General features: G+C 51.8%; 8 protein-coding genes across 8 annotated transcripts; 5 read left to right on the top strand and 3 right to left on the bottom strand.

The window, feature by feature from the left end:
* Nucleotides 1-272: 272 nt before the first annotated feature.
* T069G_03459 (uncharacterized protein) lies at nt 273-824 on the top strand (the record flags this gene model as incomplete). Its single annotated transcript, XM_056170669.1, has 1 exon — nt 273-824. The coding sequence occupies one exon, from the start codon at nt 273-275 to the stop codon at nt 822-824; it is 552 nt and encodes a 183-aa protein (XP_056031561.1).
* A 2,164-nt stretch (nt 825-2,988) lies between these two features.
* On the top strand, nt 2,989-3,327 carry T069G_03458 (uncharacterized protein; the record flags this gene model as incomplete). Its single annotated transcript, XM_056170668.1, has 1 exon — nt 2,989-3,327. The coding sequence occupies one exon, from the start codon at nt 2,989-2,991 to the stop codon at nt 3,325-3,327; it is 339 nt and encodes a 112-aa protein (XP_056031560.1).
* Nucleotides 3,328-4,439: 1,112 nt separating this feature from the next.
* Nucleotides 4,440-5,489, top strand: T069G_03457 (enoyl-(Acyl carrier protein) reductase domain-containing protein; the record flags this gene model as incomplete). Its single annotated transcript, XM_056170667.1, has 4 exons — nt 4,440-4,488; nt 4,611-4,971; nt 5,032-5,144; nt 5,209-5,489. 4 exons carry the CDS (start codon nt 4,440-4,442, stop codon nt 5,487-5,489), a joined length of 804 nt encoding a protein of 267 aa, XP_056031559.1.
* A 1,113-nt stretch (nt 5,490-6,602) lies between these two features.
* On the top strand, nt 6,603-8,498 carry T069G_03456 (AMP-binding enzyme domain-containing protein; the record flags this gene model as incomplete). Its single annotated transcript, XM_056170666.1, has 4 exons — nt 6,603-6,918; nt 7,004-8,007; nt 8,066-8,169; nt 8,240-8,498. 4 exons carry the CDS (start codon nt 6,603-6,605, stop codon nt 8,496-8,498), a joined length of 1,683 nt encoding a protein of 560 aa, XP_056031558.1.
* A 1,403-nt stretch (nt 8,499-9,901) lies between these two features.
* T069G_03455 (early transcription elongation factor of RNA pol II, NGN section domain-containing protein) lies at nt 9,902-13,197 on the bottom strand (the record flags this gene model as incomplete). The annotated part of the gene is made up of 3 exons (XM_056170665.1): nt 9,902-10,515; nt 10,579-12,811; nt 12,883-13,197. The coding sequence occupies 3 exons, from the start codon at nt 13,195-13,197 to the stop codon at nt 9,902-9,904; spliced, it is 3,162 nt and encodes a 1,053-aa protein (XP_056031557.1).
* A 984-nt stretch (nt 13,198-14,181) lies between these two features.
* On the bottom strand, nt 14,182-16,121 carry T069G_03454 (uncharacterized protein; the record flags this gene model as incomplete). Its single annotated transcript, XM_056170664.1, has 3 exons — nt 14,182-14,654; nt 14,728-15,322; nt 15,393-16,121. The coding sequence occupies 3 exons, from the start codon at nt 16,119-16,121 to the stop codon at nt 14,182-14,184; spliced, it is 1,797 nt and encodes a 598-aa protein (XP_056031556.1).
* Nucleotides 16,122-17,522: 1,401 nt separating this feature from the next.
* T069G_03453 (uncharacterized protein) lies at nt 17,523-19,020 on the top strand (the record flags this gene model as incomplete). Its single annotated transcript, XM_056170663.1, has 2 exons — nt 17,523-18,887; nt 18,949-19,020. 2 exons carry the CDS (start codon nt 17,523-17,525, stop codon nt 19,018-19,020), a joined length of 1,437 nt encoding a protein of 478 aa, XP_056031555.1.
* Nucleotides 19,021-19,790: 770 nt separating this feature from the next.
* Nucleotides 19,791-20,231, bottom strand: T069G_03452 (uncharacterized protein; the record flags this gene model as incomplete). Its single annotated transcript, XM_056170662.1, has 1 exon — nt 19,791-20,231. The coding sequence occupies one exon, from the start codon at nt 20,229-20,231 to the stop codon at nt 19,791-19,793; it is 441 nt and encodes a 146-aa protein (XP_056031554.1).
* Nucleotides 20,232-21,674: the final 1,443 nt, after the last annotated feature.

The raw sequence follows: 21,674 nt of genomic DNA, 5'->3' as shown, positions 1-21,674 counted from the left end.
CTCCTGCTCTCGTCTCGTCAACGGCTGCAGCTCGAGCTGCCGTCTCTGTCAGCCGAGCACATCGAGCCTTGATCCTAGAGAATATCCTGCCCAATGAGATCACCATATGGGGCTATAACTCATTCCGGGGTTGTCCCTATAGCCCCCTCAGTGTCGTGAGATACAAGGCCGCCAGAGACATCCTCTATGCCAGTTGGCCAAGCACTGGCATGATTAGCTGGACTCGTCTGCAATCCTGGAAAGCAGTTCGTCCTCATGCATACGAGAAAGCGATGGCCAGGACCAGTTGGATGCATAACGTTCAAAAGTTGGCCCTCGACTGGGGTCCAGGTTACATACATGAGACTCAAGATGCCATCCATCGGTGGTTCAGCGGGCTAAAGGAATTGTACACTGTCTGTCCGACGAATGAGATGCTGGATACAGAGGATGAGGACGCGGAAGAGGACAATCCACAGGACGCCCCATCTCAAGAGGTGTCACAAGATGTATCGCAAGAGACGACTCTGGAATCATTCATGGAGATGGAAAGTACAGCTCTAACTCCCGAGCATGAGCATGGCAACGACGCGTTCCTCCACACTGGCACTTACAAAGGGGTATGTGAGGACGACACATATCTCTCGGGTAGGGCCGCACTTAAGTGGTTGGGGCCGAGACGAAGCAAGATGGCTATCATTCAAGCAGTCGAAAGGTATAATGAAGAGAGTGAGAAGCGGCGCCAGGCTGGACTCGATGCCGACATGAAGCTGAGCATTCTGCTACATGTCATTGAGGATGGTCAAGAGGACGGGTGGTGGGGGGTGAGACGAAGATTGTTGTGATGATGATTTGTGCTGGTGCATGCATATATGCTATAGCTCCTTCTTTTCAGGATATAATGCTGGCGAAGAGCTGGCCGAAAGAGTGTAATACTGTAGGTATCTAGGCATCCACTGTTATGTGAGAATAGTATATGCGACTGAGGATACTCCATCTAGGGATGTGGAATAGCCACTCCCCTATTAGTAATTCAACCTCCATTAGTACTCAGGAACTTACCATTGCACATTCCTAACAGTAGCTTGCATTTTCTGCGACGGAATTATGCGCTGTGAGAAGACGCAGCCACTTCGCACAATCTGGTTGGATAAACCGGACGGAGTGTACCCCGTAGGCAAACAGCTTCTCGACGAGTTCAAAACAACCTATTGATTTTTGCACGTGCAAATTCAACAATGGAAAATGGACAATGAGCCAAGGCAAATGAGTACATTGCTGGCACGCGAGGTACATGCTGAATTCGGCAGGCAATGTAACCTTCAGTACCCTGTACTCGACCAGGCGGTACACGCGACAGCGCTGCTGGCCCAATCACATGGGCGTCTCTCACCAACCATGTCGCCACCAGCAACGGGCGAAACTCTGGGGGGCAGCAAGGCAATTCAGGCAAATGGCCTGGACTCGGCCTAGTGTAAGATGCTCAGCCAATGTGAACGTGCTGATGGGATGACGAGTGGCGCGACGGGTTGGGATGCCTGAGGGGTAAATACGGCCTGCAGCTGTGAATTTGGGTGGCACAGCAGCTTGATTGCTCGAGTAAGCTGCGGTTTTCGCTTGTGCAAATCTCCTTGGTGCAGAGGGTGCACAAGGTTTGGAAACATTATGACGCTCTCCTGCATACTTGGGGAGATGTGCTTCACTGTAGACATCTGTCTGTCTCGGCGACGACGGTGAGCGCAGAGCGACTCCGCTTCTCTCGGTGAGCACCAACGATGCCAGCCAAAGTATCCGTATTACTAGTACGAGTACGCGTTAGTAAGAGGGCCTGACAGGCAGAGGGCGACAGAGACGAAGGGAAAAGGGAAAAGGGGGACAACAGCAGGACTCGGTTGGTGGAGACGAAGCAGCAATAGGGATCGTTGTGCCGTCTGGGGAAGTGGGCCGAGGCAGTGGGCCAGAGTCCATCGAATCCATCGAGCCAAAGTAGCGTCTGTCTGGGGGCGGGGCCTGAGATGGGCGATTTGATGCCAAGTGCCGGAATAGATGGAAGTCGATGTGAAGGAGAAAATGGTGTTGAAGAAGAAGATGAGGGAAAAGTGAGGCTCGCGATGTGCCCGTTTTGAGTAATGCGCCAGGCACGGGGCGGATGAATGGTTCGTGGCTCTGATGCGATGGATTATGCGTGCTGCGACCCTGGAAGAAACGGAACGAGGAGTGGTGTGGTGTGGTGCGATTGATGCATGCGGTGGCCGCCTGGCTGGGGTGGCTTGTTACATTCGCCTTGATTTGTGAGAGATCAAATGGGAGATGGAGATGGAAGAGCTGATGATGATGTAGCCGATGAGACGCAACACTGTACTGTATGTACTGCATTAACAGCCAGCGTGTACTGTCTCATACACTCCGTCGCTGCCAAAGACCTGCACTCCAGCGACACTCAGCTAATGCTGCACACTCACAAGCACCCCCAAGCCCTTCTCCGCACGAACTTTGGTTCCCATCCAACGCAACCCAAATGCAAGCGAAACTGGTACCTCCGGAGGCTTGCAGATACTTTACTTCTTACTGTCAGCCATGTCACTTCAAGTCTACCCCGCCCGCTGTCGACTTGGCCACCCCGTACTCGGCGTATTTGCCTTGTCTCTGGCCGCGTGAGGGTGGTGTCATCCCTGGTTGAGGGGGAGAAGCGATTGGGCACCCGCAGTTGATTCAGTCCGGGGTATATAAGGGACGGAAGGGAGGGGGTTTGTGTGTGTCTGGCCTCATTGATCCTTCTGCATCATCATCATCGCCATCATCCATTTCCATCAACAAACACTGCAAACAGGTATGCTTTTCTTCATCATTGTTTCAATCTTGATATCGTCGCAGACAATACTGACCTGGCATCGATAGATTCTTAAATAACAGTCTGTTTTGGTTCTTGATTCCATCATCAGAACCCGTGCGAAACAAACTCCAACAACACTCTCACACATCTTCATCAACACCACATCAATCATCATCATGGCTCCTCGCGTCCCCCGTCTCCCCAAGGCCAAGCCCACCGAAATCTTCTGCATCAGCGCCGCCGGCGTCGGCGTCCTGGCCCCCCTCTACATGGCCATGCCCGGCGCCGAAGAGAGGCTGCAGCGCCAGACCAACAAGTGGGCGCCTCGCTGGGAGCGCAACATCAACTACTTCAGCTCCCCCGCCGAGCGCACCGCCCAGCGCATTGAGCCGCCCATCGCAAAGGCCATGAAGAAGCTCGACGAGAAGCTGCCGCTCGAGAAGATGGCCAAGGGCATGGAGAGGGGCATCCAGAAGTCCATTGCGCGCTTCCAGCCGCCCAAGCCGAGCGAGTAACTGGACCTGACTTGACATATTACATCATGTCTTTCTTTGCCTTCATGTTTCCCTTTGTTCTGTGTTGATGTCATTGTTGCTTCCAAGGTCTATTGGATCAACGGGTGGTTTTGGGATGGCTTGAGCCTGTGAAATCACGGGCTCGCCGTGGCGTTGGTCTGCTCATTTTGTATCCTTATGATATAACTCAGATGCCTGCATGCACTTCGTCTTTATTAGCGAAGCCAGGTCAATCAATATAAATACCTATGAACCAAACACTTGCCTCTGTCCATGTAACTTCTGTTACTCTTTCGACCGTGACCACTACGTATAATGAGATTGACTATCCAAGCATTCAGATTGATACTCTGGATGTGGTTTATTATTCAACTCGAAACTTGCATACCTGTAAGGCAGTGAGTGAGTATTCAGCAACGTGTTGCAACTGACTAACAGAACGCGCCGGTTGATAACTCGCTGTTCCATTCAACAGCCATAACCCTATCCGACCATGTTTCTCAACGATATCATGCAATACTCTCATTTTCAACAAAGACAGTCTATTGAATAACATTATTTTATCGATAATTAATACACGCTTGCTGACTCCGATCTATATGTCGCTTTTTTGGTCGTCAAGAGTGGAACCGATGCTGAAGCCGCGGAGTAGAGCGGCCCGGCTGATCCATTTATACTGCAACGAAATGCGTTCTACATGCCAAACCGGCACTCGGAAATGCATGTCATCTTATTCAAATCCTTCATGTATATTGATTATTATGATACGAGGTTGGATTCGGACTGGGTGACGTGTCTAGGTCAATGATATTGGCCAACCTCAGTGGATAGAGAGGGTTTAACTCAAATCGCCGTGGACAAGGTAAGACTGCAAAACAAATGTCCGCACTCTTGAAGAGAATTGATTACCATGCTAGATGGGCCTAGTGTGTTGCGTATATCTGCGGGTTGTCTGTTTCTGTGTGTTGTATGCTGTTCCACCTTTGCTTGAGGTAATCTATAAAACCACCAAACAACTTGTCCATTTCGCCCTTCACCTTGTCTCTCATCCTTCTATGATATCTTTCTCTTCCTTACATCAGTTTTGAATCTGCGTCAATATCAGTTCCACAATGGCATCGCTACTGGAAGGCTCAGCTTTTGTGACGGGTGCTGCCTCTGGTAAGTTTTCATGCGAAGCCCCAAAGCATCATCCACACCATACTCCCACAATACATACGTACCCAGCTATTGCTTCATCCTAGTAGAAACCACTCTAACTTATCACATGTGATATTTCACAGGCATTGGAGAACACACAGCCTACGCCTTTGCCAAATACGGCATCACCAAACTAGCCATCACAGACGTCAACGTCCAAGGCCTCGACGCCGTAGCAGCCAATATCCGCAACCAATGGCCCGGCGTCGAGGTCATGGCCCTGGAACTCGACGTCAGCAAGTCCGAGCAAGTCAAGAGCGTGCTGGCGCAAATCGTAGCGCGGTTCGGCCGGCTGGATGTTGCCGTCAACAACGCCGGTATCACGGGCAAGGAGGGAAAAGTGCACGAGCTGGATGAGGCGAACTGGAGTAAAGTCCTCAGCATCAACCTGAGCGGCGTTCATTTCTGCCAGACAGAAGAGCTCCGTATCATGAAAGACCAAGAGTGAGTGAACCCAAGTTTGATCCTATGGTTGATTATTTCGTTTGCTGACTTTTATGGCAGAGATCTCGGCCCACGACGAGGACGGGGCGCCATCATCAACGTATCATCGCTGTACGGCCTCATCAAGCCTCTTTATCCCATCTACTACACTGCCTACGCCGCCGCCAAGCACGGTAAGTCTCTTCATCAGTCACTCCAAGATTTGATGATCCGCTGACGTTAGATAAAAAAACACAGGTGTCATTGGTATCACCAGAGCCGACGCCGTTGCGTACTCGGGCTCCAACATCCGCATCAACGCCATCTGCCCCGGCTACATCGAGACGCCCATGATGGGTGGCGATGCCTGGAGTAAGATTGAGAACCACCCGCTACATGCGCATGTTAAGGAGACGCCCCTGCGCAGGTTAGGTCAGCCCGAAGAGATTGCCGACGGCATTGTGTTTCTGGCGTCGTCACTGAGCAGCTTTGTTAATGGCTTTGGGTTAGCGGTTGACGGTGGATATAGCTGCGTGTGAGGGTATTATTTATATATTGCCAGTTTGTGGTTTCAAAGTACAAGATGGGCTCTCATAGGCGACATTCGATGAAATTAATCCCTACCTACCTAACTTGATGTGGACTGTACCTAGGATTCAGGAATGGGATTATACATGCATATGCTAGTATAGTACATAGGACATCAACATGCCTAGTTGGGTATATAAAAATCCATCTCTCTTAATGGATGAACGCTGATCTCATCTCACCGAATTGACTTTTGGCGTTCGTTACCTCTCAAGTCCTAGTAATCCCTTACCCGTCGCAGAGGGAATTTCCTATTATGGCCAGTGCCCGCTGACGCCGCTACAGTCAGATATCAGACAAAGGTGATGTTTCTTCAAGAGTTGTATAAAGGCTCAATCCCTTGCCTTTACCTTGGTAAAAATCTCTCCAACCGTCTCTCCAACCGTCTCGCCGACCAATCCATGACTCTCGCTTTCCCCTCTTCTCTCCGGAACAGCCCCACGTTCCCCCATGCTCTCCGAATCCTGTTGCGGACATTCGGACACGAATAGCCGCTCCCCGAGAGAGTGAGAAAGACTGAAAGAAGAAGTAAAAAAAGACAAGATAAAAATTATAAAGTTATATAACAACATCACTTATCATCAGTTGCACTAGATCTTTTCTTTTTCCTCTTTTTTTCTTTATTTCTTGTTATTCCCCTTCTTCACTATTTCCGTCCTAGTCTTACCCCAGCTTTTTCAGGTTCCCACTTTAGCCAGCATGGTCACCGTGCAGCCAATTGCTGTGGCCAAAAACTAGATCTGACAGGGGTTACCTCTTCGCCTCTGGTTAAAAAATAACCGTCTAGAAGGAAGCGAAGCCTCGGTTGCGGTGCATCTTCCCGCGGGTTGGCGTCCCTTTGTTGAGGGGGAAGTTGACGATCGCCTCAGAACCTTTTAAGAGGGTCGGGCAACCCATTGAAGATAGTCCCACCAGTGGGAATCCTTGTTCTATTTTTTTTTATTAGTGTGTAGATTTGTTGAGATTCAACTCAATCGCGCCCTTCCTACACCTTCACCCTCTCTCTCTCTCTCTCTTTACACCACACATCTCATCCCGTCCATCCTCCGCCTCACTCTCTCAAAATGCCGTTCAAATCTTTATACGAACATCTCGACATCCCCCAAACCAATCTCTTGACCTATCTCTTCGGCAATGGATCCACACTCTCCCACGAGCCCATCTGGCACAACGCCAAGGATCCCAGCAAGAATCTCTCGCCGCATCAGCTGGTGCAATGGATCCGGCGTCTAGGCCTTGGTTTGCAGCGGATGGGCCTGAAGAGGGGAGACGTGGTCATGATGTGCTCGCCAAACCACATCTTTGTGCCCGTTGCGTATCTGGGGCTGACGGGCTCGGGCTACATCTTTAGCGGTGCCAATCCAGTCTTTACGGTTCAGGGTATGTTGTTCTCATATATCACCCACATATATAAGAGAGTAGAGGTATCAGACAGCTAATTCAATACTCTTTCACGGCATCACAGAGCTGAGCTACCAGCTCGGAAACACAGAGGCGAAGGCCGTCCTCGCTCACCCCAGCGTCCTCGCCAAAGTCCTTGAAGCCGCATCAAAGGTCGGCATCCCCAAGAGCCGCATCTTCCAGTTCTCCGACGAGGAAACCCCCGTCCAAGACGGCATCCCCGACTGGCGATCCATGCTCGCCTCTCACCAGGACGCCTTCAAATGGCAATGGCCCGAGTTCACCCCAGCCGAGGCTCGAAACACCGTCGCCACCATCAACTTCAGCTCCGGCACGACAGGCCTTCCCAAGGGCGTCTGCGTGCCTCACTCCAGCCTCATTGCCAATGTCGAGCAGGTCAACCACCTCCGCCACGTCCACAGACACCCCGAATGGGATCTCATGCCGCGCAACCGCTGGGTCGGCCTGCTGCCGCTGTACCACGCCTATGGCCAGCTCTACGCCTGTCTGCTCGCCGGCAAGACGCTGACGCCCATCTACATCATGTCCAAGTTCCACTATGAGGACTTCCTAGCCACCATCCAGCGCTACAAAATTACCCAGCTGCAGATTGCGCCGCCCATCGTCGTCATGCTCGCCAAGCGCCCCGAGACCGTGCGTTACGACCTCTCCAGCGTGCGGCACATCACATGCGGCGCCGCGCCTCTGTCCAGAGAGCTGCAGGAGACGTGCGAGAAAAAGTTCAACATTCGCATCACGCAGGGCTATGGCATGACGGAGCTGACTTGCACCGGCATCAGCTTCGCCGAGGGTCTAGAGGGTGACAGCGGCGGGTCGGTGGGCAGATTGCTTCCCAACTGCGAGTTCAAGCTGCTCGATGATGATGGCAAGGAGGTTGGCGTGGGAACTCCTGGTGAGCTCTTCATCAGAGGGCCCAACGTGTGTTTGGGATATTGGAGGAACGAGGCGGCGACCCGAGAGAGTCTAGACAAGGACGGTTGGTTTAGAACTGGTGATATTGCCGTTTGTGATAGCAAAGGCATGTTTGCCATTGTGGATCGAAAAAAGGTCGGTTGCATAATTCTGAGAACATACACGTTTGGTTGCTAACGGGGTTGACATACAGGAGCTCATCAAGGTCAACGGCCTACAGGTCGCCCCGGCTGAACTTGAGGCTGTGCTTCTAGAAAACGAGCACGTCGCCGACGCAGCAGTTGTCGAAATCAAATTGTACGTTACAAAAAAGAAGAAGAAACTACAATCTCCCGTATGTCGAGGTACTAACCGAAACCCTCAACAGCGACGAAGAGGAGTGGCCACGCGCATACGTCGTCATCCAGCCCTCCTCAAAGGGCAAAGTCACGCCCAAGGACATCCAGGACTGGACCGCCACGCGCGTCGCAAAGCACAAGCGGCTGGTCGGCGGCGTCACCTTCATCGACGAGGTGCCCAAGCTGGCCAGCGGCAAGATCATCCGCAAGCTGATGAAGCAGTGGTCCAAGAGGGATGCCGAGGAGATGCTGAAGAATGGGACGGCGCCTGTGAGGTCGAAGCTGTAGACTCTTTTTCTTTGCATATTTATAATGACATCTTTCCTTGGATATTGGATACATATATAGATAAGAGGTTCTTTTATAAGAATCAATGCTCCTGTCGCTGTTCTCAATACCCAGTACATGTAGTAATATATACAACGCCTTGCATATGCAAAAGCAATCTATCCAGCCCAAGTCATATGCTTTGCTCAATGATCGGTAAACATAAGTAGTTATACAGGCTCAAACTCCAAGCCGGTCGAAAGCTTTATCAATGATGAGCCCTGAAGACAGTTCCATACAACTGTTTCCAGAGTATTAACATCTCAACCCCCCCAAAAACCCTCACTTCTTCTCCCGATACTTTTCCAAACTCTTCGGCTCATTCCTCAACGCAACTAATAACCCCCAGTCAGTCATCAAACACAAAAAAAGAAAAAGAAGAGAAAAAAAGAAAAGAAACCAAGAAAAAAACTCACGTCTGTCAAAAAGGTAATAACTCGTAACAAGCAATATCGGCAACGCAATAATCGTCGAAACCCACTTCCTCGCCGCCGTATCGTACCTCCTCTTATACTCCCTCTTCTCCTCCTTCTTCTTCGCTTCCTCCGCCAATCTATCCTGCTGCTGCGCGAGCCGTCGCATGCGCGCCGCTCGCAGCGCAGAGTCTCGCGCCTCGGCTGTTCGTAGGGCTGCCGCTGAAGACCCCGATCCTGCTCCCGCTTCTGCCGCTACTGTTCCTGTCGCAGATGTCGTTGTCGTGGAGGAAGATATCCGTGGGGAAGACGTCGATCCAGGTGCAGATTTATTCACCGCTTTCGAGGCATTGGCATTGGTATTCGTTGAGCTCTTGCTCGTCGTCGCATATCCTCTCGTCGATGCCTGCGCCGAGGCAAAGCTCCGCTCGGAGGCATTGTTCGTCCGCTGGTAGAGTTTTTCGCAGACTTGCCTCTCGTAGCGCTCTAGTAGTCGGCTGCGTATCCGTGAACGAAACATTCTGTGTGCTTGTTATAATGCTGGGCTGTAATCGTGGTTGGTAAATGTGTGTAGCTACGACTTGGCTCCCAAACTTTTTGGTCGCAAGGCTTTTCGGCCGAAACTCGGGCCAGGCGACAACGGCTCCGGAATCCACACAAACCACAACGACAAGATCACAACCTCATGTCAAGTCACAGCACGGCTTGGCTTCCATCCTTATGCAAGAGATTTTCATTAGTAATACGTAAAAACTGTCCCTATTTACTTTTTTTCTTTTCTTTATAGCCACGCGCTTCCCAATACCCTCTGAGATTTGTCTGCTTCAACCAGCCATGTGCCAGGTTCTCTTCTGCCTGCTCTTCACCACTATTACTGCAGTTTTGATTCCAAAAAACGCCATATCCACCATGTCAGAAACAATATATAGCTCACTTGCCCAGCGGAGATGCTCAATCATCATCTGTATACCTCGGACCGCTGGCCGCTGGTGTCTCGGGCGCTCCGTAGGCTGAAGGCGTTGGTGCTGAGTAACCACCGTATCCGGACGCAGACGGTGTCGGCGCTCCGGCTGCTGGTGTCGGCGCTGAGTCTGTTCCTCCCCATCCGCCTTGCCAGCCGCCAGCAGGCGTTGGTGCAACTCCCGGGGTGGGAGCGTTGTAAGCGCCGGGTGTGGGCGCGCTCAGTGCACCAGGAGTAGGAGCTGACATGGCGCCTCCAGGAGTTGGAGCGTCGTAGGCAGAAGAAGTGGCGGCCCCAGGTGTGTAACCCCAAGACTCGCTGGCACCAGGGGTCGGCGCCGAGACTCCCCATGCTGGTGTTTTCGAACCAGAAGACCAGCTCTCGCCTCCACCACCACCGGCGTAAGCTGGAGTGCGCGAGCCAGCACCGAATGCGTCGCCCGGTGCGGGTGTTCTGGCACCAGCTTGCCATGCCGGTGTGCGTGAGCCGGACCCATAAGCAGTTCGGCTTCCATCGTATGGATTGACAGTCCTCGATCCATCTGCCCAAGCTGGCGTTCGGGATCCAGAATAGTCTTGGCCTTTCCATGCTGGCGTACGGCCGCCTTGTGCAGGAGCTAAGTCTTTGTTAGCAAATGGAAAACAATAGAAGACGAGAAACAACTTACTTCGTGATCCCCAAGCGGGGACACGATCTGCGCCGCCGGAGCCCATGGGTGTGCGAGATCCTCCTTGCCAGCCCGGGACTCTATCCCCTGAGCCGCGTCCTGCTCCACCCGGTGCGGGCCGTCCTCTGCCGTTGATGTCAATGTTCATGCCGGTGTTCTTGTCCTTGAAGTTGAGGCAGTCTCGGGGTACAGTGATGGTCTTGTTTTTGGTGTGGAGCTCAACACGAGCGTGTGTGTCTGTCGTGTCCTTGACGATACCAAGGAGACCTTTGTAGGCTCCCTTCTTGATGATGACGGTTTGGTTGATGGCACGATCTCGGCCAAACTGTTTCGCGAGAGGCTTGTTCTCGGTGCCGTTCTTGTGAATCTTCAAGGCTGGGTTCATAGTGGTCAGGTCAGGCCCAGACGCTGCTGCGTTAACACGGCCTCCCTTAGCAGCGATCGTATTAACCATGCTCGCCTTGGTGACAAAGACACCTGCATTCTCATTGGTGGCATGAGTGTGCAGGAAGACGTAGGAACGGTGGATGTGGATGATCTTGCCCTGGCGTTGCTGTCCAGAAAACTCCTTCACCACGTCGTCTAGGCGAATTTCTGAGCCCTCTCGATCGGCTGCAACTGCTTGCTTTCTCTTGGGAAGTTTGTTTGGAATCTGAGATGGCATGACTTGACGAGTGTCTCCAAACTGATCCAACACAACCAATGACTCTCGATCCACCTTGACAATGCAGCCGACTGTAGTAGGATCCAACTGCACAAGGTCATGAAGTTCATACTGGCCGAGTGATCCTTGTCCACCAATGTCGCTGGCCTCTCGCAAATCCTTGCTGAATACCGTCACTTCATTGTTCGTCTGGTCTGTCAAGAGCGTGACGCGATCCTCGGAAATCTTGACCACTGTACCGACTTCATCCTGGAACTTGCTGCCACCAATCACCTTGACATGGTCACCAATCTTGAAGCGCTTGCGGAGCCCCTTGATAGGCACCTCGATGCTCTGGCCCTTCAGGTCACCCTCTGTGACAAACATGGTCACAATATCACCCTGCACATTGGTAGCTCTGCCAACAACACCTCTCTGCTCTCCAGCGTACACCTCGATGATATCGCCAGGCAGGTACGTGACGAGCGTGTTGCTATCCTTCAAACTAGCGGCCAAAGCCTTCAAGTCAAGATTTTCCGTGCCATCATCAGCGCCACTAGCAAATCGTGTCACTTCTTCTAGAGAAGGGTTGACGTCTGTCACAACAAGCTGCTGGATCTTGACGTCTTTGACCTGGAACCCGTTTTCAAACTCTTCGCCCATATACGTCCAAGTGTTGGTAGTCGGGTTGCCCTGAATGTGACGGGGGTGACGCTTCCGCGCCTCAATCTCGCTGAAAAGTCTCTGGGGCGGTCGCGGGCCCATTCCCGGGGGCCTCTTACGCTTTCCATCCGCAGTCACTGCAGACAGAGCTTCATCTCGCATGCCGTAGTCGAGTCTGGGGATAAATCGGACTCTGGCTTCCAGGCCATTCTCGGTCACATCAATGACTTGAGCCAAGTCTCCGCTGTGCTTAGGCGGCCTTCGAAGTCGCACCCATGCGCCGGGCTCCAGTGTAGGTGTCTTGGTGACGCGCAGAAGCTCGGGCATGTCCTTGATATCTACCAAGGTCAACTTGGAGTGAGGATAGACGTTGAGGATGCCATCAAGAGCCACAAGAATGTCGGTCTGTCTTTGGGTCTCAACGTAGACGAAGCTCTTCATGACGGAGTCTGGGCCACCACGCTCAAAAGCGGCAGTAATGGCCAGCTCGTCCTTTGTGCCTCTTCGCTCCTCGACTCGCTTCATGATGGACATGACGACTTCGCGCTCCTTTCCTTCTTTACATCGCACAGCCCAGATGCTAGGATCATCCACACTGGGGAGAAGAAGGCGTTTGGGCACGACGGCTGAGTCGCCAAAGCTCTTGCCAGGCCGTCGGTTACCGTATCGCTGGCGCAGGATCTCGGCCTGTTTCTCGGCATCCATGCTCGACTCCATCTCGCGACGGCGGTCAAGCTCACGGTGTCTTCTATCATCGTCAAGTCGCGAGCTCTCAGCCAGGTCATCAGGGTGAGCGTTGTCGATGATGAAATCCTCTATCTCTTCACCATCCTTTTCCTCGTCTTCACCCTCGTCTTCGTCATCGACTTCGGCTTCGATATCGATGAAGGCGTTTCGCCTGTCGCGCTGGCGCTTTCTGCGATGGCCCTTTTGTCATCTGTGTCAGCATCTCCAATTGCTGGGGACTCGTCATCAGTCGCCATGTCCGGAGACCATACCTGTTGGACATCGTCCTCATCTTCGTCATCTTCTTCTTCGTCCTCGTCATCGTCATCGTGGCGACGGCGAGGTTCCTCTTCCTCCTCCTCGTCCTCTTCGTCTTCCTCATCCTCATCATGAGTTCTTCGCGATCTAGCTGGGGCGGGCTCTTCATCTTCATCTTCATCAGCTTCCTGGCGGCGATTGGGGCTGCTGTCTCGCGCCCGGCTTGAGCCGTCATTGCGATCCTCGTCTTCAGACATGTCGGCAGGCGCAGGGTTAAAGTCTTCCTCATCCTCGGAATCATCGAATCGGCCCCTGTCGTTGGACGCCATCTTGAATTACAGTATGCGATGCGTGCTGCTGACCATGCGACTGTAGCTGGGAATTGAAAAGGGAGAATGGAAGAAAACAAAATGAAGTTGGGGGATTCGCAACAAGGATCACTTTGAAGAAAGGCGAGTCGGCGACGCGGGTAATTATCGGGCTGAACGCGCTTTGGCTGGTTTAAAGTTCCAACAGCGAGGCGGCGCTGCCGAGCCGTGCTGAAGTGGAGGTACGTACCGTACTCAAGCGTTGATGCAGTCAGAGGTGAGAGGAAGAATTGGAGAGTGTGGAGTGCAGGTAAAAGAAGCTCGTTGCGTAAAAGAATTTTATCTGACCACCAATACTTCAGAATAGCAAACTCTTTAACGGGATACTTTGGTACTTTTTTACAATTGCACATGTTCACCTACATCGCGCTCTAAGTATCAATTATCAACCTTTAAAACTGGGCTCACTCATGATAACCGCTTAACCTGTAATCCAGTACACATTTCATCTCGCTGCAACAAGAAATTGCTGTGATATCGGCTTCATCAATGTATCTCAGCCAGCAACTTAATAAACGGCATTTCAATGGCGGCAATAAACAATGCAAAGGATGTATCTGCTCGCTGTATTCATAAAGCCTGGCCTTCTAGAATCTCGCGGCTTCAAATTGCGATAAACTAAATGCGTAAAAAGAAACCCCCATATGACATGGCACACCTCGCACTCCCTTTTCCATCCATTCACCAAATCCATTTGACCAAACTTCCAATCGTTACTCGTCACGTCTCCATACTCCAAAGTTGCTGGTTTCATGCAGCTAGGACTGTCGGTACAAAACTCCAATAAATCCTTTCAAGTAAGGTAATACATATACCCCCCCTCCGCCGAACAGCCAAGTCTATATCAATCGGAACGGGTGCTTTTACGGAGATGAGGCGTCATCCGTGGTCGGCTCTGACGCTCTGACGGGCCTCAACTCGTATCGGATATCCATCAAAAGGTCCTCACATCACCTTCACGCCCCAGACGCCCCGACCTGCGCCGACACCGAGCCACTCGCCGCCATCGTTGCCTTGCAAGTGTGGTACCCAGCCCAGGTTTCCAATCTCGTAGTCGCAATCCCAGCATGCGACGGGGCTTCGTTGGTTCTCTGGCTGCTGACTGCCGTTGATGGATGAAGAGTTCATGAGATCCCACAGCAGCACCTGGCAGTCGTCTGCTCCTGAGGCCAGCGTCCCCCTCCGCGAAGGAGACCACTCAATGCAATTGAGGGGACCAGAGTGTCCCCGAAGCTCGAGGAGAGCCTGGCCGGGTTGTCGAACGTCCAAGATACGGATCACGTTCGAGTCCTGAGCAAATGTCGCTAGAAGATGGGTATCATGAGGTGATGTAGCTAGTCGAAGGAGCGGTGGAGGATTCGAAAGCGTCTGCTGAGCGGTTGTAGGGCTCATTCGCTCGCCAGATTCCACTGTTGAAGCTGTCAGCAACGCGGCTTATTTCCTTGTAGACCGTCTCCATGGGGGTTAGAAGGGAGTGGGGAGTTGACAAACCTCGATCTTCCTTTCCTGTAGGTTCATAGATAATGGTGGAATGCTCTAGGCTTCTCAGGTCAAACATGCGCACGCTTCCATCCTGACCACAGCTCACAAATACATCGACGCTCTTGGCACAGAACCTTACGTCATATACCTCCTTGTCGTGGGCAATCAGCTGCGTCTTGGCTGTTAAGGATGGAATGTCCCATATTGTGCAGGTGGTATCAATACTCGAGGTAATGATGAGACTGGGGGAGACGGTGTTCCAATCGAGAGAGGTCAGCGGGGCCGTGTGATCGGGTGTCTTGGAGTTTGACAAGAGCGCCAGAGGGGTCAGTTTCGTGACGGCCGAGTCGCGCGGGCGAGTAATTGTGTTTCCTGGATTTGCAGAGGTCTCGGATGGCAATGACCACAGCCGCAGGTGGTCGCCAGACGTGGCTAAGAGATCGGTGGACTGCTTCTGCGAAGACGGCGGCTCCCACAGAAGCCGCGTGACGGGATACGAATGTGTGGCCTCTGCCACCTTTGTGAACTCGAGATTGTACTTGGATGTGCCGGGTTGGTAGACGTCCTGAGGTGTTGGAACGACCTGGCTGTCGAGGATTTGGATCTGATATCGCCCCGTTAGCATCGGCATTCAGCATTCAGTACCCCACATCCAACACGACAGCTTGGCTTACAAAGTTGTGACCATCTTCTAGATAGCTGCCGACGGCGACCTTGCCTGCTCCGTTCCCTCGCGGTGTCCACTTGCACCAGTCGAAAGCGTAGATTGGCCATGGAGCTAGGTAGTTGCTGGGGCCCGGCTGTGTGTTGGCGACCTCGTAGCCAAGCGTGCCGGGCGCTCCATCGGACATGCTCGAGTCGGCGCGTGGCCGGATGTCAGCCAGGCCCAGCGGCGTGTTGGAAAAGGTGCGCTGGGAGCCCGGGGCGTTGTATTTGGCATCTTGAGGCGAGATGAACTGCGAGGACGAGCCGCTGGGGGTGGTTGGCGTGTAGGCGTGGTAGGACGAGGATGAGGCGGGCGTGTCGTAGTTGGCCGCGGGGCTGGAGCGAGAGTAGGTGTGCGACATGTTGAGGACGGGCTTTGGCGGCGATTGATAGCCCTGCTGGTGTTGCGCAGACGACGCTGACGCAGATGCTGAACCAGAGCCAGAGCCAGGAATAGAGCCCGGAATAGAGCCAGACATAGAGTTGTTGGCAGACAGAGGCGGGCGCGACATGCCGCCCGGCTGGAGCACGTTGGGCACGGGCGACGGCTCGAGCTTGATCTGGGGAGCGTAGTCTCGCGATGCCATCTGGCTCTGCGGGCTCATGCCGGACATGTGAAGTTCGTCGAGCTGAGCGCCATAGGGAGCCGTGGCGGACTGCTGCCGTCGCGGGGGAGGCAGCTGATGTGATTGGTTCATGGTGCTTCTTGGGGGTTGGCCGGTTGGGGTTGGCCTGAAGCGGGCTGACGGCGCTTTTGCTTTGCTGGGCGGTTAGTTAGTTGGCTGTGACTGATTTAGTCTGGATGTCAGTCAATCCGGATGGCGATAGGCGAGGGGTTGGAGCAGCAGGGCTGGATCACGAGGCGCCAGACGACGGGACCCTCCCCTTTGCTTTTGCTTTTGCTCTGCCTTGCTTTGTTCCCTGCGCTGCTGCAGCTGCTGTAATTATGGAGACGACAGCAAAAGTCAAGACGCAGCTGATAAATCGCAGAATAGACGCGAAATAGGATTGAGCCCGCCCAAACCAAGTCGAGTCAATTGCCTTTTTGCTTTCGTCAGCGTCCGGTGCTTATTGTATGGACGGATCAAATGGTAGCGAGGCGCCAAAGTGTAGCGGCTTGCACTACGCCTTTAGCACTCTGGGGTGGCGGCGTCTCACTGTAATCGTCCTCCCGTCCTCCTTCTTAGCGATCTCCCCAGCTGGGGGCCTCGACTCGATCGAGAAATGAACGCCTTTAAATCTCCTGTAACAAACAGCGTTGCCTTGAAGAACCCGATGCACGACGAATGAATACGTATGGACGGGATACGGAACGGACGCGCGGCAAGCTCCGTCGGCAAATTAATTAGGTCAGCCCAGACATAGAAGGTTTGGGCATGCTGGCCAGAGATGGCTTTAGTCTCGACTCATCAGTACATCTTGTAGTACAAGATTGATACGTTAAGCTTGATGGTAGCGATAAGTTAAGTTAACTTTATAAGGAATTTAATGACTTGTTTTTTTATAATTATGAAGTCATTTCTTAATACCTAGTAAGAATGAGATGCACGTATATTCGATGCTTCTTGGTACAATATTCGTTGCATACTTTACCAGGGTAGTCCATATCAAAAGCGGCGATGACAACACTGCCCACTTTTAGTGTCTGAGTTGCAGAAAGCTCCCAAAGTACAGTCGGCGCTTCTCTGCATGCACCACAACATCTTCATTTGATCAAATCAACCCGGGCTGAACCTACTCACGCCCCCATAGTGGTGCACTCCAATCTACAGGCACGAAATTTGCCAGCCAATTGTAGAGTGCACAGTCTTGAGTGCTATCGGCAGATGCATGTACAAGCTCCAGCCACTACCTTGATAAGCTCCGGAATCAGGCACATGCCTCGACTTCACCCATACCTGTCCTCGTGAGCAAGCTTGACAACACGCTCCATGGCCCATCCACCACCACCAAGTATTCCTTCTCCATGCTTCATATAAAATCATTATAGCTTTGATTTGCTCTTGGCTCCGAACTTCCACGGCCTCCCCGTCAATCGCTCTTTCTCGCCGTCTCGAATAACGCATCGACAGAGCTCCCCACTATCCAAAATCACCATCATGTCTTTTTTCGATCGCATAGCAAGCCCGCATCGCAAATCGCCAGGTCTACCTTTTCATAAACCTCCGATCCGATCACCTAGTGAATACCAGCTTAACGAACTAGATCCTCGGCCTGACGATGTCTTATCGGCCGATGGGGACCTGCCTAGAGCTTGGCTGGCCGACTATGAGGAGTCAACGACGTCTCGTGGGCAATCCCCAAGCACATGGCGGGACAAGGGCAGTCCAGCCCAGTCATATTTCAAGATGAAGCCGAGGGCAATGTTTGCTGGTCCACCGCCGCCGATAACTGCGTCAATGATGCTCACCAAGGACTCGGCCCGGGCAAACTCTGTTGGCCCTTCAGGTCGCAGCAAACATACTCCCTACAGTCTTCTCGGTGGGAGCCCTACCGAAGCCAATAGCGTGCTGTTCGATCATAGACGTGAAGCTGGTGCGCACAACACAGATTCCATCTGGCGAGGATTGCGGAGGCAAGAGAAGGCTTTGGAGCAAGATGTCCAGCGGTTACTTGATCAACAGGCTGCCGCGCTGGCAGCTGGATCTGGCAATGAGAATGATGCCTCCAGCACAGGCAGCAGCACACCAACTGGCACCTTTTACTCTACAAAAAGCTCCAAATCGAGAATGACTAGCTCCCTCTATGTACCACCTCGAGCCACCCGCGACGGCAACGTGGTTCCAATTCGGCAGCCAACGAACGATAAGCCCCCTGGGTTGAAATCTACACGAGAAGATCTCCGAAAATTGATTGCCTCGATGACGAAGCTCAAACGAGACGAAAATGCCCACATAGCAGATGCCATGGCCCAACGAGAAGACGCCCTCAACTACCTGGATGGGCTAGGCACCAGGAAATCTGATATTCAAGCAGAGCTGCACGATTTGGAGGAAAATGGTGACGAACCGCTAGCGAAAGAGCTGCGGGAACTTGGTACGCAGCATGGTGCCCTGAGCGAAGAAATCCGGCAGCTTGAGGAGAGATTAGCGGCTATGCGCTTCCAGTGCCGCACACTGGAGGAGAGAATGGACGACATTAAGAACAAAAGAGAAGCAGGGCTAAGTGGATATCATGGCGCATTAAGAGACGTGACAAACGAGGTCAAGGCATTTGTACAACATCCACCAATCCAACCACTTGACCCGGACCTCTTAAACCACGGCGGCGAGGTTGACGGAGACCCGGCCGCTTCGGGGGGAGTTGAGTTTATGCGACTCATCCCCGAGCGGCGGACACTAGAAATGGCAAAATCGTGGTGGGAAGCGGAGATGTCAGTATTGGAGCGCTGCAAAGAGCGGATTGATACAGATCGACTAGCATTGGAAGAGGGGGGCCAAGTCTGGGACAAGGTTACGCAGCTGGTATCTACATTTGAAGCAGATTTACGACAGGCTATGCAGAACGGCGCATCATCGCCTTCAGACTCGACCTCGAAAGGCAAAGAAAAAGTTCCCTCTCTGGAAGATATCATATCGTCTCAGCTTTCACGAATGAAGCAGGTGATTGAGGAGCTGGAGAGCTACATGCGGCTGGCGGAGGAAAAGCACTGGAATCTTTTGATTTGCGCCATCGGAGCAGAACTAGAGGCCTTTAAAGAGGGCGCCAACGTCTTTGAAGGCCTGGTTAATCCTACCGAGGAGCATCCCGCCAGCGCTCAGGATGAGCCGAGTGAGGATGAGCCGAGTGAGGATGAGCCGAGTGAGGATGAGCCGAGTGAAGCAAAGCCAGAGCCGGAGGGTCGACCTACGCAAGAAAGCAGCCACTCAGCCGATGAAGAGAGCGACAATGAGGTGCCCCCAGACCTCCTCGGCGGTGAACAGGATAGAGATGATGAGCATGGTCAGGCCGTCAACACTGATGGCGCGCCGCTGCGTAGGTACGACAGCGAGAACGAAGTGCCGCCGGAGTTTTTGGCAGAGCATGCATAGGGTGTGGTAATCCCTGTCTTTTCTCTCGGCTCTCCGGCCAGTTCAAACGACACTATCGATTGACAGCGTCTCTTGCTGGTGGTCTTTGTCTGGTGGTGGTTCTTCAGACGATTGGAGTTATACCCTGGACTGCTACATATTTTGTGATTATCCTATTATGATTTTCTTTCAGCGTGTAAAACAACTTTGGAATGTTAGATTTTAGAGAACGAAATTAATGATTAAGCGATGACATGATGTCTAATATTTCTATGGCCTTCGTTTGTCTAATTCTACGCAACACATACTCGAATGTAAAATAGTCACCCTCGTCGTCGAGATATAACCGCCCAGATTTTAGATCAAATACCCCCCAGCGAACATTCCAGTAAATAATACAACCCCGATGGTCAGTCCAGTCTTCCATGAAACCGTATCAGCACTATACATCCGAACAGCAGCCCCAGTTGTCGATGTCGCAGCTGTAGCAGCGCAAACCGAGCAAACAGGCTCTTTAGCAGCGGCGCTGGCTCGCGCAATAACGCTTGGAGCAGCAGGTTTATCAAGTGGTGCATAGCACGATCCAGTCCCCAGAGCATCAGCAATGCAATCCCGGAGCGATTCGCCTGTTCGGCGGTCGGGCATGATGGGACAATAAGCACTGCATCCGTAAGTGTCGTAGTACTGGACGATGGGAGCGAGGCTGCAGCAGTTTTTGAAGGTTTGGAGGAGTAAGGTGATGTTGTTGCTGGTGCCGAAGCATATGCCGCTTGAGGGATCTAGTGATTGGCAGGACATGTCGGTGGATAATTGGGAGGTTTTGGGACGTCAAGGATGATGATGGTAGGGGATGAGAATAGTAAAGAGACTTGAAAATGATGAGCAAGCAGAGAGGATATGTTTGGGTGTTTGACAGTGTATCAGTAGTGATTGAGAAAGTTGGTCTGGAGTAAACAACAAATATAGATATAGGTATATATAGATTTTGCTGAATCCCATAACTGGCTTAAACTGAACTGCATTAGGTACTAAATTCGCCAATACTACAAGCATAATACCTACTACACAGACCTCAAAGGAGATATCCGAAGCAGGGAAGCGTTTGAAGGAGGCACTATTGCTACATACATAATTTGTCTGCTTACAGTATTAGACAGCTGCTGTAGTTACCCAACCTAACAAGTAAGCTTAAGACACACCGTCATTTCAGCCAAGTTTCAAAGAGTGCTTGTATAGTAACCTAAAGAGCAATAGTGATTTCTTGGAGCTTTTACTACTATAATTATGTTGAGAAGAATAACCTGTTAAGATCTCTTAGACGGGCCTCTGTCTCTTGAGCACTCTCGCAACGTAGCAGACTTCGAATAAGTAGACACCACTATATGTGATAATTCATAAATACAGGAATAAAGAACAAAGCTATGGTAACTATACACAAGGATAAATGCTGTAGGCAGAACTTCAATCTATTACAAGGCCGATTTTCACTTATATGCACCCAAGACCGGCAGCTGTAATCGGGAGCTGTTATAAGCAATGCTCCACCGTATAGCCTCATTTAAATCCCCGAGCCTTGTTTACCTACCCCTTTATAATCCCTTCCACGTGAAACTTGCGACTAGCTTTTTAATCGTGAACTCGCCTGTCCCCTCTCCGATACGGCCTTTCCGCCTGCTATCGTTGGTCTGCAGGTTCATGTGTTGCCTTCTGATCTTTTGGTCTGTATCTTTCTTCTTCCGTTTGTCCGGGGAGTGTTCACAGATGCTAGTTTATCTTGTGAATTAACATGCACGCTCTACTGCTACATGACCTTTTTGTCATTATGAGGTATTGGATCTTCTTAACGATGTGTGTTGTAGCTAAAAGCAGCTTACATGTGAGTGAGCTGTGCCTGGCCGTCTTTGTTCGAGAAGATGTTAGCGTCTGGGTAAAGCGCCTGGGTAACCTCGGCTAAGTGGAACGATCACAACTTGTGGAGATGCAACCAAGCCAGAATTTGAGCCGGGTGGAAGGAAAACAATAAAAACAAGAGTCACGTCGTCGGCATTTTTTCCTCTTTTTCTTTTCTTATTTTTTGCGTAGTAGAGTCATTTCATCATATTCAGCAATTCCATCAAACAAGCACCCAGTTGTTCCTTCAAACGCCCAGATAAAAACATGACTTTGGCACTGCTCATCCGTCATAATAGCTCAAAACGAACTTGAGCTTGTTAGGGATTTCCCTCGGCCCTCAGGCACAGC

The sequence above is a fragment of the Trichoderma breve genome, chromosome 2, assembly GCF_028502605.1.
Source record: "Trichoderma breve strain T069 chromosome 2, whole genome shotgun sequence".
Classification (NCBI taxonomy): Eukaryota; Fungi; Ascomycota; class Sordariomycetes; order Hypocreales; family Hypocreaceae; genus Trichoderma; species Trichoderma breve.
The sequence above is the reverse complement of the archived record's forward strand: the minus strand, read 5'-3'. Positions and strand labels throughout refer to the sequence as shown.